At 34.7% G+C, this 18204-nt stretch overlaps 1 protein-coding gene across 1 annotated transcript in view; it reads left to right on the forward strand.

The window, feature by feature from the left end:
- The window catches only part of LOC140445113 (uncharacterized), a 64789-nt gene that overhangs the window by 10607 nt on the left and 35978 nt on the right, over positions 1-18204 (forward strand). Inside the window, exons 3-6 of the mRNA XM_072536941.1 lie at positions 2428-2488; positions 2545-2642; positions 5624-12120; positions 17398-17678. Coding sequence (XP_072393042.1) covers positions 2428-2488; positions 2545-2642; positions 5624-12120; positions 17398-17678 — 6937 coding nt within the window. The remainder of the gene's footprint in view (positions 1-2427; positions 2489-2544; positions 2643-5623; positions 12121-17397; positions 17679-18204) is intronic.

Genomic DNA, 18204 nt, shown 5'->3' on the forward strand with positions numbered 1-18204 from the left:
CGATGGATTGGCAGACGAGGTAGAATTGAATGGCCTCCACGTTTACCTGATTTCAATCCTTAAGATTATTTTTTTTTGAGGATACTTGAAAAATCTCGAATAATTTGTAGACAATCATGGAGAAATGTGGTATACGCATTAGGGATGGGGAAAACCTACCGGTTTTAACCGAAAACCGGTTTTTTACTTCACAATAACCGGTTTTATCGGTTGTTTTTTTTTATCCCGGTTATAACCGGTTTTTTATTTTTAAAGTAAAAACCGGTTATTAGGTTTTTACGGTGATTCGGATTAGGTTAGGTATTATTTTGGATCCCAATCATAATTATCATTCTCAAGTAATTATTCCAAACAAAACCATAATTCAAATTTTATTTTATTTTATAAATACAGAAGCAAACTGAAAGTGCAAACTTGTAACCTATTGGATTAAAAAAACCGAAAACCGGTTTTTGGAAAAACCGAAAACCGGTTTTTGGAAAAACCGGTTTTTTTGGCCGGTTATAACCGCCAGGTTAAACCGTAAGCAAAAAAAAAACCGGTATAACCGAAAACCGGTGTTTTGTAAAAAAACCGCCATCCCTAATACGCATTCTACCATCGATTAGGGTACTGGCAACTCACAAATGGAGCACATTTTGAACACTTGATAAAGTAACCATTATGTTTAAAAATGTTGTAATCTATCAATTGCTACGTTTTAATGTAGTTGAAAATAGTAGAAATGTAGTTAAAACAATTATTAAGACAATTAGGCGTTGCCAGACTTGTGTTTTATGTATTTAAGATATTCCATACTACGTAGGTATCAAGGTTGAGCTCGTATTGAATAGATTCCAATAATGACTGAATATACAGGGTGATGAATTTGAAAAACCAAAGTGACTAATAATATAAGAGAAACGGCAAATCTGGCAACATTGCAAATATCAAATATGGAATCTCCGTATCTCAAATAGGTGTATCTCAAATTTTGTACAAGTATAACTAGCAATTTACGAGATAATTGACCGTTTTCAGACTTTAGGCCACTCTGTATAGTAGAAGATTAATTAGAATACAATAAAAAAGAGTGCTTGAATTTTAATTTTCCTAAGTTTAATCTTACCTTTACTTTTGTTTTTTTTGCTTGGTACGGACGGAGCGGTGGATCGCAGTTAAACGCGGTTTGTTAATAAAATAAAATACAATCGAATCGAGTCGAATCAAATACCGAATCGAATCGATTATAGAATCCAAACTATTATTGATTTGAACAAATTATTGAATCGAATTGATTATCGAATTGAATCGATCATCGAATTAATTATCGAATCGATTATTGAATTGATTATCGAATCAACTATCGAATCGACTCTCGAATAGAATCGATTCTATTATTGAATCGAATCAAATCAAATCCAAGTAAATGTCGAATCAAATCCAAGCAAATGTCGAATCTAATCGAATCGATTATCGAATCGGCTATCGAATAGAATCGAATCGATGATCGAATCGAATCAATTATCGAATCAAATATCGAATCGAATCAAATCCAAGTAAATGTCGAATCAAATATCGAATCTAATCGAATTGATTATCGCATTGAATTATAATCGAATCGAACCAAATATCGAATCGAACCAAATATTGAATCGAATATAGAATCGAATCAATTATCGAATCGAATCGACCCGAATCGAATATCGAATCGACCCGAATCAAATATTGAATCGAATTGATTATCGAATCAAATCGATTGTCCACTCGAATCGATTATCGAGTCGAATCGAATCAAATCGATTGTCCACTCGAATCGATTATCGGGTCAAATCGAATCGATTATCGAATCCAATAGATTATCGAATCGATTATTGAATCGATTATTTATCTAATCGAATCGAATCAGATAGAAATAACAAAATAGAATAGAATAAAGTAAATTAAAACCATCGCTCCGTGCGTAGACGATAAGAAAACTATGCTTCCCCTCTTCGGCCGCTCCCGGAGTGCCACATCCCGTTTTTTACCTAATCGTTCTAGAATAACTTTGTTTTTTGTTTAAATCCGTGTAAAACTGTCAACTTTTTAAATATCAAAAAATATTACATATTAATAGTTTAACTCTTATGTGGTAGGTGTAGCATTACTGTATATTCATTATTTTCTGACTAATGTTATCGAAAAAAAAAGGTCTCTGAGATAATCAAATAATATAACTTTTAAACTAATTGATGGATCGATCTGAGGAGAATTTTCAGGGTTTGTTTAGGACCACCTTCCCATTAGTCATTTAGGTCGCGTGGTCGATAAACCCGGCCCATTAGAAAGGAGGTGCAGGGACTGTTTTACGTCAGTTTTCTCGGTCGCACTGGGAGAACAAGCCTGTATTGCAATAGTCAGTCTATATTATATGTATATGGTTATTTACATGATTATAATTTTTAGGTTAAAAGTCGAGACCTTAAATAAATGTGAAGACGTTATCTCGAAATTGTTCGTAAAAGTGGTAAGTGCTAATAATTAATAAATATATTTGAGTCCTAAAGATTTAATGTTTTCTAGAACCACAGATCTATTGAATTAGATAATGAGACTGCCAGAACGATTTGTGCAAGCCCTAGTTTTTCAGATAATTCGACAGCTTCGCTACCGTCGGAAAAGTAAGACACAATTGTTAATGTCTTAAACTAGAAATAGTTTTATTTTAATATAGTTTAAATGTGGTTATGTAAAATGTATTCGTCACGGAGAACTAATACAAAAGTATATTTACCTTTCATTCAAAAATTATTTAATAGAACATTGAAGGTAAGGCAAGTATGATAACTTTCTTGGAGAGTGTTTGACTTAATATTATGCCCGTTTATGTGAATTTGGCACTTTATGGTTCTACAACGTATGAGACTGTTTGGAAGACATCAATCAGATACCTGCTGCCTCATTTAGTTTAACACTGACTGAATCAGGTACATCGACGATGGCACACAATAGCAATGCCTGTATATAGAGTAAATGTATATAGGGAAGTTCTTCTGAGAGCTTTGTCTCGTCTACATTTTTTTTCTGAGCCAGATCTAGTTATCCTAGTAGATAAGTCATGTTGCAGACACGGCTCGTACACTCAGAAGTCTTTTTAGTTGATAATGTGGCGTCGTCAAGTGATTCATATATGGCTAAAATTACTTAAAAGGAAGAAAAGAGAATGATGAAAACGTAAGTTTTACAATGCTGTGAATAGTATGATGCGTACATTTCAGCACAATAATTATTCAATACTTGGATAAAATTTGTCTTATTGTTGTCACCTCGGGGGAACAATTAAGGGTCTAACCACCTTCTGTTGTCTCCGGGTGCTCTGTAGAGGGCTTCGAATATACTGTCGAGAGCTCCTCTACTTAAGTCCATTTTCGGGTTATGGAAAATATTTATCTTCGCTGTCTTGCCTTGAAAAAGGCAAGATATTTCTTACATGACAATTTCTTCGTCGAAATAAAAAAACACCAAGTTAAGTTGAAACAATTCTCAGCCACAGAGTATGGAAAATAAATGCAGGAAGCAGAGCCCCAAGAGCACTAAGCTCTCGGAGAGCCCGTGAGGGACTGACCTGGCTGACCTGAAAATCGCCAATATTTATATGCGCTGTTCGAGCGATAAATAGGGATTTCCAGGTCAAGAGCCAATGGGAAAATTCGAGGCGGGGCGATGCACATCGAAATGCGTACTAGTCCACAGACTATGGCATTCGATGACATTGTCACCGTACCAAACAAGAAATATATGTACATTGTCTGATTGCAACATGGTTTCGACTTCAGCATCGAGGTTCAGACCTGTTAGTGATAACTACCGCAACTCTATACGATTAAATGGTCATGCTACAGACATGACTTTGTCTGATATCTTGACTTTGCTCCTGTTGGCTAGGCCAGATTTATTATTACCCTCTTACTTTGACTGAGTCTTTGTGAGTTTTTGTGTTAAAATCCAAACAAGACTGTAAAGAGTATAAGCATGTTGCAAAGCTCTAAGACGTACTCATTATGTGCGATTCTATTTCCCGCTGATACGTGAATTCAAACGCGAAAAATAACGATATATTTTATATTTCCGATAGTGGAAATTGTCTGTTTAAATTAAAAATGAAGCAAATCACAGACGAAAGTGTTTGGAAAAGTCTTATGTTTGATTTTTGAGATCGATTTATAAGTAATATATCTTAGTCTGAACTGAATGAGATATGTTTACTTTTTACACAAATAAGGCCTTATTTATATAATTATACTCATAATCATAACAGAGATAATGGATCGATTTGTGGAAGAATTTTAATTGGTACTGTGTTAAAAAATGAATTACGACAATAGGTTATTTTAATCTAAATATCTTAAAGATGTCAACTAATATTACGATTTTAACAAGATTTCATTTTTCGTCGATTTTTTATTAAAAATTTACGCCCATACAAAAGCCTCGTCGACATTTTTGTAGAATATTTTCTTGATTATGTGTCTGATTTAATCTACAAGGATTTTATAGACATGGAATATTCAGTTTACAAAAATTCTCTGCAAAGAAAAATTGCGCGTGTTTTGAAATTCATGCAAATTTCTTTAAGTATAAGATGTGTTGACTAATTCATCTATTAATAAGAAATTACAGAGACACCTATCTTAAACGGAGTCGCATGGTCGTCCACAAATTTTCCTATGTATACAGGATTACTCATTACTCAGGTTAGATTTTTAGAATATGCTGGTAATCACCAAAATTTCCGTCGTATACAGGATTCCATGTTAAAAAGTTTGGGTAACTGTGGTTTCACTCACCGAAAAGATCGCCGCTATCCATGAGAGTGTACAGAAGAATCAAAGGCCATCAATTTGATTTTGCTCATAAAAAGTCGGATTTTCACACACTAATTTCAAGAATTTTGTATCGTGATTTTAGCCTGCACCCATGTAAAATTTAATTGGCTCGGGAGCTGGTAGCAGGTAAACGATCATAAACAACAACACGTGTTCGCTGAATGTGCTCTGGAACACTTGGAAACAACATAATTTTTATCATCATATCATCTTTATCTGGACGAGGTCCATTTTTGGATGAATAAGCACGTTAATAAACAGAACCATACCATTGAAAAGTCAGTGATTGGTGTGGATTTTAAGCTGGCGGCATCGATCCATATTTCTTGAGAACCACGTTGACTAGATCATCACCGTCAACGGCGAGTGCACGAACGATTTGAGGACATGGTCATCCATTTCATGCGGAGGTGATGTAAGCTGACCACCGAGATCGTGTGATTTGTCCCTGTTAGATTCTTTCTTGTGGAGTTTTCATCTATGGAGTTTTTTCTTTTGTCATCTAAACCAGAAAGAAGAGGACATAGGACTATTAGTAAACAGTCAACTCTGATTAATTGCATAAACTTTTAGTTTGTAAATCATATATTTTATTTAGTTTTTGCTTTAGTAGATATATGTAACAGATAGCAAGGAAATATATTTATTTGTATGTGAAATCGTTGGATGAGCTGTATCGAACCATAGTATTATTTTTGCACATTTTTAATACTTCTAAAGATTTCTTAAATATGTAATTTATTTGTATTAGAAAAATAATAACAAATATTTTTCAGGGTACTGTGTGACAAAGGAGATGATTACACTAGCAAAACAGAAGGCGACACAAGCTTAAAATCAGATGAACAGAAAAGAAAGCTTTCTAGGGGGAAATCTAGTGATATTTCCAAACCTCCCATTAGTCTTGACGATTTAAAGTGTTTGGAGGTTGATGTACAAGAAAAAATAAATGAGGCAGCTAGTCTAAAAGAATTAACTGAGAAACGAAACAAAATTGCTACAGAATTAATGTTTGAAAACATAAAATCAATGAATAAGGATAAAAAACATGATTCTAAAAAGAGCCGCTCAAAGTCTGATCATAATTTAAAATTAGATAGGGATGTACAAGCTTCTTCAAATGAACGACATTCAAAAAAACCGAAAGAACCTACTGTTCCTAAAGTACCTTCAGTACCTTCAAAAATTGTAAAAGATGTATCCAGTGGCTTTGGTAGTATTTTATCAGACATTGATGAAAAAATCAAAGAAGTGAATAGAAAACGGGAGGAACGCAGAAACGCGTACTTAAGAGATGAAAAGAATAAAGAAGTACAAAAATTGAAGGAACAAACGGAAAAAGAAGCAAACCGTGTGAAGGAAAGTTTAATTAAATCTGACGTTAAACGTTCGGAAGATCCCCGAAATAGACGTTTGTCAAATACTCTTAAACAAGAAGCCCCAAAAACTAATGCGAATAATTTGAATAATTTCAAAGCTGAACATGAAATAGACACCGCTAGTCTTAAAAGGTTAGCTGAAAAGTATAGTCAGAAACCTCGAGTAATAACTATTGCAGATGATGTTGATACGAGTATTACTAAAAGTATTGAACAAAGTATGAAATTGTCTCCTCAAATATTGCCCGTAATAAATCGGCTGTCAGATCCACCACCTCCGCCACCAGCTAGCCTTGTAAAATGTTCACAGGTGGAACCACAACTTCCCCCATTCAAACCTCCTCTACCTACGTTAACACATAATCCAGTTTTAAGGGGAATTCACCCTACACCACGAGCTCATCCTCAAGGTCCAAATATTCTTTTATCTCCCAGAGAAAATTTTGTATCTCATCCAAATCCCTCTCCACTTATGTCACCAAGAGAGACCTTTGCTTCAAATACTCAATTGGCTTCACCAAGAGATAATTTGCATGCAAATTCATCTGTACCTATGTCCCCAAGAGATAATTTTCATGGAAATTCATCTGTACCTATGTCCCCAAGAGACAATTTTCATGGAAATGCATCTGTACCTATGTCCCCAAGAGATAATTTTCATGGAAATTCATCTGTACCTATGTCCCCTAGAGACAATTTTGTTTCTGAGTATGTCAGAGAGGAATTTAATTCTAGACGGCATCGGGTTGAACAGACCTCTCCAATTATGTCTCCAAATAACGTATTACTTACACCCAATATGCCGCAGAGGTATAATCAACCATTTAATAATTTTAATCACATGGAACCGCCTCGGTTGGACTACTATCCTCAAAACGTATGTCCTTCTCCTCAGTATAATCATATTCCACCCTTATTATCAATTGATGCTTCTCATTTCCAAGACCAGAAGCCGTTTCAAAATGTAGGTTCGTATGGCGTTGTTAATAGAGAACCATATCCATCCAACGATAATTTAAGATGGAGGTTAGGTGATAACAGACATTGGGAAAGAAGGGATTTTAAACCAAGATTTGGAGGGCCTATGACATATAGAGAGCACAGAGAAATGCGAGAAAATAGTAGAGATCCTAGAGTGGTTAGAGATACAAGGGAGAGAGATTCAAAAGATGTTAAAGATAATAGAGATCCGAGACTGAATAGAGATGCATCAGCTAACAGAGAAAATACTGTTACAAAACCAACCTTGGAAGCAGCTGAAAAGAATAATAGGGATCCAAGACTAAATAGAGGAAGATCGTCAAATCGTGAAGATCCACAATCTAATCGATTCGATTCTAAATTTGATCGACTGTATTCAAGAACAAATAGGAATCGATCACGTTCAAGGTCCAGATCATCAAATAGAACGGAAGTGATGGTAGGTGACACATTTACATCTCCATTAGATAGTTTATATAACAGTAGAGAAGAACAGAAATCTGGTAAAGGATATGGAGTTCAAAGTTTTAGAATACCTAAAAAGAAAAAGGACGAAAAAGAAAAGGTCAAGGAACAAGATACTGAAACGAGTAAAGACACTAGTAGCCAAGATGAAGAAGAGCCTGATTATTCAAATAAAACTATTGATATAAGTGATAGTGAAGAAGATAATAAAACTTCAGTAAAATGTGTAGATAACAAAGAATCTATTCCGGTGTCGACTTTGAATGAAACTAAAATTAAAACGGATCCTAATAAAACCCTAATTAAACAGGACATAGACGAAAGTTCCGTGTGTATCGATAACGATGTATTAGAAGTAACCTCAACCACAATGGATATTTCTTCTCCAGTATATAAAGAAGAAGAATTGCAGCCTTCGGTTACAAGTGAAGAGCAAATTAAAAGTGATGTCACTGCTGACACAAAAGCTGAAAGTATTTCTAACTCTCAAAATAGTCAAACCTCGTCAAAGGTCGAAGAACCCATTAAACCTCCCACTGAACAGACAATACTAGCACAATTTTTTGCTAATCTCCTCGGAAGCCAAAATAAAAAAGAAAAGAAGACTGCCTTATATTCTCTTATTAGCACGTTCTCCGACAGTTTTAGTCCAAAGGAATTAGATAAAATAACTAAAATTATTCGTGCCAAAGAAGAGGATAAAGATAGTTCTGATGAAGAACTGTCCCAAAAGCCAAATGTATCTAATATTGAGGAGGGTAATTCTCAAGAGGTAGTGGAAGAAAATAAGGTAACACAAGAGCAGAGTATTGAAGATGAAAAGGTTACTACCAAACGTAAACTAAGGCAGAGAAAAACTTCATCTTTAGTTAAACAGAATATCGATGAACAAAGTACTGGCGAAACTGACGTTGACAATGATGTATCATTGAGTGAAAAAACTGTAAGTAGCGAAAACATTTTAGAAAAGACAGGAGATCAATTGGATGAAGAAAGTGGGGTATTGGTTAGCGTAGGGGAAAGAACAAAATCAAGAAAAAGAACTGCAACTTTGGGAAATAAGGCTAGAAAAAAGGTTAGATCAGAATTGGATAGACTTCATGAAGATATCCAAGAAATGTTTATTAGAGATGGTGTTTTAACTGCATCTGGTAAGCGTATGTGTCATATGTTAAAAGACGATAAGTTTGCGGTGAATCCAGAAAACATTGAATCTAATACAGATGAAATAGTCACGAAAACATCTAAAAAATCTCAGCCGAAACATAAAAATAAAAAAAAAACTGAAAATGAACTTAAAAGTATGAAACATGTAAGGGTTCTTATACAGAAAATACCGGATACAACTATTGATGAATCTGATGCATCGAGACGTTTCACTAGAAGTATGACTATTACAGAAAGCGATGATGAATCTTCTATAAGTACTGGGGTATCAATGTCAAACAGAGATTCAGATATCGAAGATGCAGACAGTCGTTCTGATAAAGAGGATGATTTATCTACGGGTGAGAGTCGGAAGTTTAAATCATCAAAACGAAAACGACCAAGAAGTAATTGGGCGGCAGGTATAATTAAAAAAAAGAAAAAGAAACAAAACTTAGATGAATTAACTCAGTTGAAATTACCTGAAATTGAGATATCTCCAAAAGAATCATTGGAAATCATCCCCAAAAAGGAATTTTGGATAGATTTTTCGTTACAGAAAAAGTTCTACAGTTGTAAATTGTGCGATTTTCAGGGCAGGTATATAACTACACACTACAAAGTAGAACATCCAAATTCAGAAGTATTAAGTTCTAGATTTAGTCCAGCTTTGGCCGAGGAAGCAATAGCTGATGCCCAAATGAATATGGAGAAATATGATAAATATCAAGTGGCAAAAAGTACAAGGATCTCATATACATGCCGTTTTTGTACATTTGTTACAAAAGTTCTGCCTACGCAATTTTATGATCATATAACAACGCACACCGGAGAATACAGACACGTTTGTACACATTGTCCTGCTGCATTTTGCAGTAGTAAATCTTTTAAAATACACTTAAATAATACTCATCAAGGTGCAGACGATAAACCTGTAGTACGAAAGGTCTTTAATGAAGTAATTACATTCGGATACTTGTGTGCTGAGTGTAACTATGTCCAAACCAACAAAGACACAATAGAGCAGCATATAAAGAAATATCATGTAGGTGAAACTCCCATCTATAAAATTAATCTTTCTACTATTTTTGACAAACAAATTGAAAAGTTTTACAAACCGGAAAAATCATTAGAGGAAAATACTAGCAGTAATTTAGTTCATACAAGTGATGCTGAAGCTACTGAAAATTATATGACTTCAAGTGAACTCTCAAGTACTGAAAATATATCTTCTATAAAAAAAAGCAACTCGAAACCGTGTCCAAAGTCAAAGAAAAAACCGGGCCCTAAAAAATCAACCGTTATCCCTGTTCCTCCATTTAGTGAACCTGTAGAGGTTACTAAAGCGCCTAATATTAAGCGAGGCATTAATTCTGATATAGATCTTAATAAAATTTTGCCCATGAGATCTAAACGAGCTGCCAAAGAAAAAGCACAGGAAAAATTGAAAGAGATAATGGAAATGACGGACGTTCCATCTAAAAAGAAAGTAAATGAAACGCCTACAAAGGAGAGTTCTTGCCATGATATTTTGGATAAACCAACGGATAGTTCTTGTCATAATGATGTTTTGGATAAACCAACGGATAGTTCTGGCCATAATGAAATTTTGGATAAACCAACGGATATTCAATCTACTATTAACGAAAATATTTCTGTTGCTGAAAAAACTAATGATCAAAAACAAGAAAAAGATTTGCCAGAAGTTAAAATAAAAGCAGAGGTAATTAAAAAAGATATAGATATAAATGAGTTTACTTCCAAAATAGATATTAAAGAAGAAAAGGATAAACTCGAACAAGATGGTCCTTCGAAAATGGATGGACTTGGTGTCACACATGAAAATAGAACGTCGTCAAATTATGTGGATAATCTATGTGACAGAATTAATCCAAGTGAGATTAACATTAAACAGGAGCAACCAGAAGCATTTATAGAAAACGTTCATCATACAATAAACGAAAGTTCTAATACAATGCCTGTATTAGAAAAAATCGTTTTCACTTCAACCCCTGCACCAATAATAAATTCCGAACGTATTAAAGAACAACCCATTGAAACACGTCAACCATTACCTACATCGGCGTTAGCGATTTCTAAGAAAAATGACAATAGTATAATTAATATGATTGAAAAATTACAAGCAAGATTATCAGACGATCATTATAAAAATAATCAATTTAACGACGATGATGCTAATGATAATGAACCTCCTCCATTAATCCACGTCAATCAATTAACTGATGTGGGTCCACCAAGTGCTTCAATTAAAGTGTTAGAAGTATGTGGCTTGATAAAAGTGATTAAAACAGATCAATTATCAACATTTTACTGCTTAGTTAATCTATGCTCTTTTTCTACAGAAAATAAAGATACATTTCAGAAACATTGTAAAGAAAACCATTCAGCGCTCGAGTTTAAGAAATCTGACCGTTGTGAAACATGTGGTGTTGAAATATCCTCATCACCAGATGGTAGTTTATTGGAAAACTTATTTAAACACACAATAACAGATCACTCCGATTATATTTATAGCGGAGAAGTAAATGAGAATAGAACTGTACCGAAACCTCAAATGATAAGACTTAGAAAATTAAGTGGTGATGCTTTATCAAATAACCAAAATTCTCAGAAAGAGAAGTCAGATGAAAGTGTAATTAGCAATACAGAGAAAGATATTGTCGGTGTTTCAGAAACAACTATTATAAATGACGGAGACAACAAAACTAATGAAGTAGATGGTAATCCATTCCCATTCAAAATTGCTGAAGTTGTATCGCTTGCAGAAACTCCACCACCTCTTACCCCTATAAATAAACCACTGCAGCTTGTTGTTAAAGAAGCCAAATTAACATCGACAGAGTTAGCCAAACCTAGAAAATCAGTTAAAGCTATTTCCAAGTTTATTAAAGAAGTAGAAAAGTTGTACAAATGTCCACAATATTATTGTTTCTTTAGTTCTGATTCTGGTGATGAATTACAGAAGCATGTAACTACAGTCTGCAGTCGCACTGCAGAAAAAGATTCAATGGTTCCATGTGTTTATTGTGATTTGAAAACTCCCTGGGAACATCTTGTAGTTCATATTGATATAAGACATGCAAACTGCAGATATGCCTGCCCATATTGCCTATATAGAGCATGTTTAAAATCATATGTAACTTTGCATCAAGAGAGAGTCCATCCGTATCAACCTTTTTCTGTATTAACATTGAATTCGAATAAATCTCAGAAGAAATTTACCATCACTGATGCTAAGCTAGATCCTAAAATGTTATGCAAACCATATCGGTGCACACCAGGTAAGTAATGATTTAAGGACTGAATATTGTAACTTTTTTGTATATTTTTTCTTATAATCCAATCCCTGAAAAGGTTATGTGGATATGTTTTATAAAAAAATTGGTAAGCTTTAATTAATTATCTTTATGAGATCGTGTTACTAGATAGATAAATATTCATATTCAAAAGATAATTATGTTTACAGTGCATTGACGTAGTATAGTGAATATATAAAAATAAATTACCGTTGAACCATCGAGTAATTTAGTCGATCATATGTGAACATTTCCTCCAAGGAGCAGTGAGAGTTGGCGTTATTGGAAGAATTAAGATACGTCTTGGTCACCCTATTGTGAGGCGGGTACGACCGACAAGCTAAGAGCAGCTCATAAAGGAGTTGCGTGTGATGCACATCGTGTACCACGCACAGTGAACGGAACTACTAACAAGTAGGCCCAGATATCAGGTGGACTGGGTTGTATATGATGGGAGGTACACGAGACTCGACGTCTTACATCCTCGGTTGAAGCCTCAAAAATGTTATCTGTGCTCCCTATGGCATGCCATTGGACCAGAAGCTGGAGATCGGTCACCGAACTGTTTCCACAAGGACGGTGGTATAGTATGCGGAGAAACTTCGAGAATGCTCTTCTTGCCGCGCAGTCGTTTTCGGATCCGTGGAAAATCTCTAGGCTTGTGATCCTACCTAAATTCAAGCCTGGATATAGTCCTATCTGCATTCTTACAGGGAGGCACGCTTGCTTTGGATTACGCGTGCGTGTGTCCTCGTTGAGGATTGGATGAGCGAGCATGATTTTTCTCTCGCGGAGGATGAGACGGAGGCTGTAGTACTCAGAGGCTACAGAAAGTGATAGTGTTGTATTTGAGTGCGTGGAAGTGAGTGACGCCTACAAAGTACATAAGTATCTGGAAGTTACTCTCCACCAGGGTGGAGTTGGGAGAAACTTTTGAAGTGGTTGATCAGCAGAGCTATTTAGAGAATGGCTGCGCTGTAGGGGATAATACCCAATATCGGTGGACTCAAATCCGAAAGGAAAAGGGCGCTTCACGGTGCAGTCGGTCGTCCTCCACGCAGCCTCAGTCTGGAGTAAGGCGGTAGAAATACCAACTTACAAGAGGCTCATGGTACGCGTCGACAGAACTAGTCTGCTGCGCGTAACATGTGCCTACAGGACTGTGTCAGCTACCGCTCTGTATGATCACCGGCTTTGTTCCTTTACATGTGCTGGTAGGTGAAAGGGCCAGGATTCATAGTCGTAGGGGGCGGAACATTGGAGAGCGAGAGGTGAGTGAGGTAAGGCTGGCCAAGAGATTAGTTTCAATCGGCAAGTGGTAGCAAGAGTGGGAGGCAACACGTGATGAGGCGGAATGGACGAAGTCACTAATCGCGAACCTTCGAAGCTGGGTGAACTGTGGGCATAGGCAGCTGGATTATTATCTGACGCAAATGCTTACAGACCATGGCTGCCTCCGTAGCTACTTTTTCAGGTTTAGGAGGGTAAAGTTCAATCAACTCTTCGATCCTGATTCTGAAGTAACAGAGGAAAGGTTTTTAGTTGGATGACGACCGTCTCGGAGTGATGACGGGACGAAGTGTCAAAGGTCTAACTCCCTCGGGCATCTCGTCTTGGCACAAGTTGGTTACGGTATTAGGAACTCAACGCTACCTGCGTGAGTTACAGGTGTTTGTAAGCAGATTTTTCTTCTTCTCTTTAAAGAGGTAAAGGATACTGGATACACTTGATACACACCGTTGCTTAGTTCTTATAGATAATGCCGGGGTATTTTAGGGAGGTGAGAAACACGTGAAAGACAGACACAAACAAAAAAAGGAAAAGGCAGAAGGACGATATTAAATTAAGACTAAATGAAAAACCGATATGAATGTCGAAACGAAATGAAAATATTAACAATATTATAGGCTGATTTAAATACATCTTACACGGGTGTGAACAAAGCAAGATATCTTAAAAATAAAAAAAGAAAATTCACTATAATATTATATGAAAAGTCAAAAATGTCAAAAAAACAATGAAACCTGTTAAATTTAAAATAAAATATATAATAAATCCAGTTTTGCTAGCGGCAATTTTACTATATAAAAAGATCGGTTCATGTGTATGGTATATTTATTGTTCAATATTGCATTCAAGCAAGTCCACAAATATGTCACTCGGACACTTAGAATTCTTGAGGAGAATTGGCGATGGAGTCGGAAAATATTGTAGTCGTAATAAGGATGCTATTTGGTTGCAAACTTGGAAACTCCAAATTGAAATTCGAAGCTTCGGCCCAGAATTGTCATAAGGAACCTCGCTTGTCCACATTGAGATACGGAACCCCCATATTTAGACCCTAATGAAACCAGAAAATGTAAAAAATAAGATAGACGAAGAAACGAATAGTACAAAAATAAAGATATATATATATATATATATATATATATATATATATATATATATATATATATATATATATATATATATATATATATATATATATATATATATATATATATATATATATATATATAAAGACTTTATTATAATTTATCTTACCCAATTAAAAATGGTCTCTTTTAACTAACAGTGGTATTTAGATATTACTAAAGAACGGGAAATACTAAGATTTGAGGGTTTGGGGTGTATTTATACTGACAAAAACTAAAAAAAAAACAATTAAGTGTCTAAACTGGGTGTTTTACAATATTTAGCAACGTAAAAAGAAAATAAACTAACGTAGCGGTGTTTGATACGTCACAATCCTGCTAACATAGGACTGCCACCACTATCCATAGTCTACTTTTTGGTTCCCTAGGAGAAATCATCGTCCTATTGTAGGATGGGTACGATGGGCGAGCTAAGGAACGAAGAAGGAGAAGCAAGATAATCATAAGAGAAAACAAATACTAAACTTAAATTACCTCCAACGGTAATGGTAGAGTACATAAGTAATTTTCAATACCAGAATCAATATCTAGAAGATGATAAGCTAAATGAGATAAATAATAATAAAATGATCAAAATTAAAATTCCAGACAGTGAAAATGATAGAAATGTAAGAATTGTCTAACTGAAAGAGAAAGATATATGGTATATTATAAAATCTTAAGGCACGATTGTTTTAAAAGATTTTTAATTTTTATATATATACAAGGATTTCCACAGTTTTCACTGTATTCCTTCACTCAACCGTTTTCTCCAATTTTTCCTGTTTAGCCAGTCCCCTTCCTGTAGGTTTCTTCTACTCATTGCTTCGTCCACTTCATCTCTGAAAGATCTTCGGGGTCTGCCTCTCTTTCTTCTTCCTATCGGGCTCCACTCTGTTATTCTATTTATCCACCGATTTTGGTCTGCTCTTCTGACATGTCCGTACCTTGTTAATCTCTTCTGTTCGATGTAGTCTATTATGTCGGAGTTCATTCCCATTCTCCTCTTAATCTCCATGTTATTTATTCTGTCTCTTCTTGTTACTCTACAGCTTCTCCTTAGGAATTCCATCTCTGTTGCTCTTATTTTGTTTTTGGTTTTCTTATTTATTGTCCAATTTTCACACCCATAAGTGAGGATACTTCTTGTCATGGTATTATATATTTTTTTCTTTGTTTTCATGCTGATGTTCTTATCCCATAGTACCGGGTTCAATTTTCGTATGCAGTCTCTTGTTTGTCCTAGTCTATTTTTTATCTCTTCCTCCGTTGTTCCTTTGTTTGATATTATGAAACCTAAATACTTATACTTGTCTGTTCCTTTGATTTGTTTACCTTCGTCTATTTCCAGCTGTTTTATTTCTGTATTCTCCGTTGTTATGTATTCAGTTTTCTTTAGGTTTATTTCCATCCCATTCTTTGTATATTCCTGCTCCAGTTTTCTCATCATAAAACTGAGGTCATCCTCGTCTTGTGCGATCACTATTTGGTCGTCGGCAAAACTTAGCGTATATAGATATTCGTTCCTTACTGGTATACCCATTCCTTCGCACTTTCTTTTCCATGGTTTCAGGGTTTTTTCCAGGAATATTTTGAACAGGGTGGGGGATGTGGAGCAACCCTGTAGTAGTCCCTTTGTCGTCTTAAATGGCCTGCATATTCTATTGCCCGTTTTGATAGCTACTTCGTTATTCTTGTAGAGTGCTTTTACCGCGTTTATTAATCTTCGTGGAACTTCGATGTCTTCCATTGCTTCCCATAGCTTGGTTCTAGGTATTGAGTCATATGCCTTCTTAAGATCAACAAAAGCCAGATGGACGGATCTATTTTTGGCCATTCTTTTTTCTATTAGTTGTTCGACCGTGTAAATGTGATCTAAGCATGCTTTCCCCGCTGTGAAACCTGCCTGGTCTTCTCCGATTTTATCTTGTATATATATTTCTAATTTTTCCTTTATGATCTTTCCATACAGTCTGCCTATAGACGATATAATGCTGATTCCCCGATAGTTTTCGCAGTTTTTTCTATTTCCTTTCTTGTATATTGATGTCATATATGCTTGGGTCCATTCTGCCGGTAAGTCTTCTCCATTCAGTGCTCTCTCAAACATTTTATGTATCATACGGAATAACTTTTCCGATCCGTTTTTTATCAATTCATTTGGTATTCCGCCGGGACCTTCTGCTTTTTTGTTCTTTAAAGTTTTGATCGTTCTTTTTACCTCAGCTAGGCTTAATTCGATTTCGTCATGTGTGTAGATTTCTATTCCGTCTATTTCTGATTGTTTGAATTCGGGGCGGTCTTCGGTTAGCAATTTTTTATAGTATTCTTGCCATTCGTTTTCTTTGATTTGACCGATCTTGATTTTCTCTGTCTTATTTCTTTGGAGCGACTTTAAGATGCGCCATGACTCTGAATTTCTCGTTCCTCCTATGTGCTGTTCTATCTCTGTGCATGTTTTTTCCCATCTTTCATTTTTTTCATTTGCTACTTTTCTTTTCACTTCTTTATTTTTTTTTCTGTATAGTTCCAAGTCCTCATAGTTTTTTGTGTTCAGGTATTTTATATGAAGTTCTTTTTTCTCTTTTATGCATGTTAGTGTGTCTTTTTAATTTTTGTGTATTTTATAAGCATACTACTTATTTTTACTAATTTATTGCGAAATATTCAAAGCCATATCCTTATTATAATTTTAGTATGAACGTTAAAAGTTTTTTTTATGTCGCATCAATAAATGATAATAAAAGTCATAAATATTATCTAATCTAAGAAATCACTAAAATTTAATACTTTTGTTAATATTTTTGTAAAGCTAGACAAACTGATTAATTGTGTTATTAATTTTTAGGTTGCAGCTTGGAATTTTTATTTGAAAATGAATTTTCAGACCATGTTATGGAAGCACATAAAAACAATAATTTTTTGACTTGTGGTCATGAATCATGTACTAGTCGAATAACACATGCAAAATTATTACAACACTGGTCAATATCTCATAACGTGTCTGTATACCAATGTGGTTATTGTTCAAGCAATTCTTGTGAAATCAAAACGATGTATCATCATTTGTCAAATATACATCCAAATCTCTATCCAGAGATACTGTTTAGATTTATCAGTCCGAAAATGGTAAGTATTTTTAGAGATCATTCTAAAATGTCATAGATATGTGTCCCAGAAATGATGATATGCACATGATTTCTTTGTTATCAACATATCTTATTATGTTGGATTTATAATATGCTTGGTTCCGTGATTGTTCGTTGTATTAATATTTTCTGATGAAACTAATTTGTTAGTTTCAAAAATAATAATTTTTGTTTGAAAATCTCTTCTTTTTGACACAAGTAGTAAAGACAACATGACTTTAGTATATGATACATTTTCATGCAGAAAATGGACATATTGATTGTACTTTGTGTTTATAGCCAAAAAAAGAATATTGATATGAGTAGGTTGAACTGTGGGACAGATCATTTATCGTTGACTGGTCGAATTAAAGCGTATATCAATGTACTATTACGGGGGGAGTAGGATTTGTTTTCAATATTTTAAACATATTTTTAAGATTTTTTTTTTGAAAAATTAAATAATATAAATTTTCGATTATATATAATATTTATAGGATTTATAGGATTTATATGTAATAAATAGG

The sequence above is a fragment of the Diabrotica undecimpunctata genome, chromosome 7, assembly GCF_040954645.1.
Source record: "Diabrotica undecimpunctata isolate CICGRU chromosome 7, icDiaUnde3, whole genome shotgun sequence".
NCBI lineage: Eukaryota > Metazoa > Arthropoda > Insecta > Coleoptera > Chrysomelidae > Diabrotica > Diabrotica undecimpunctata.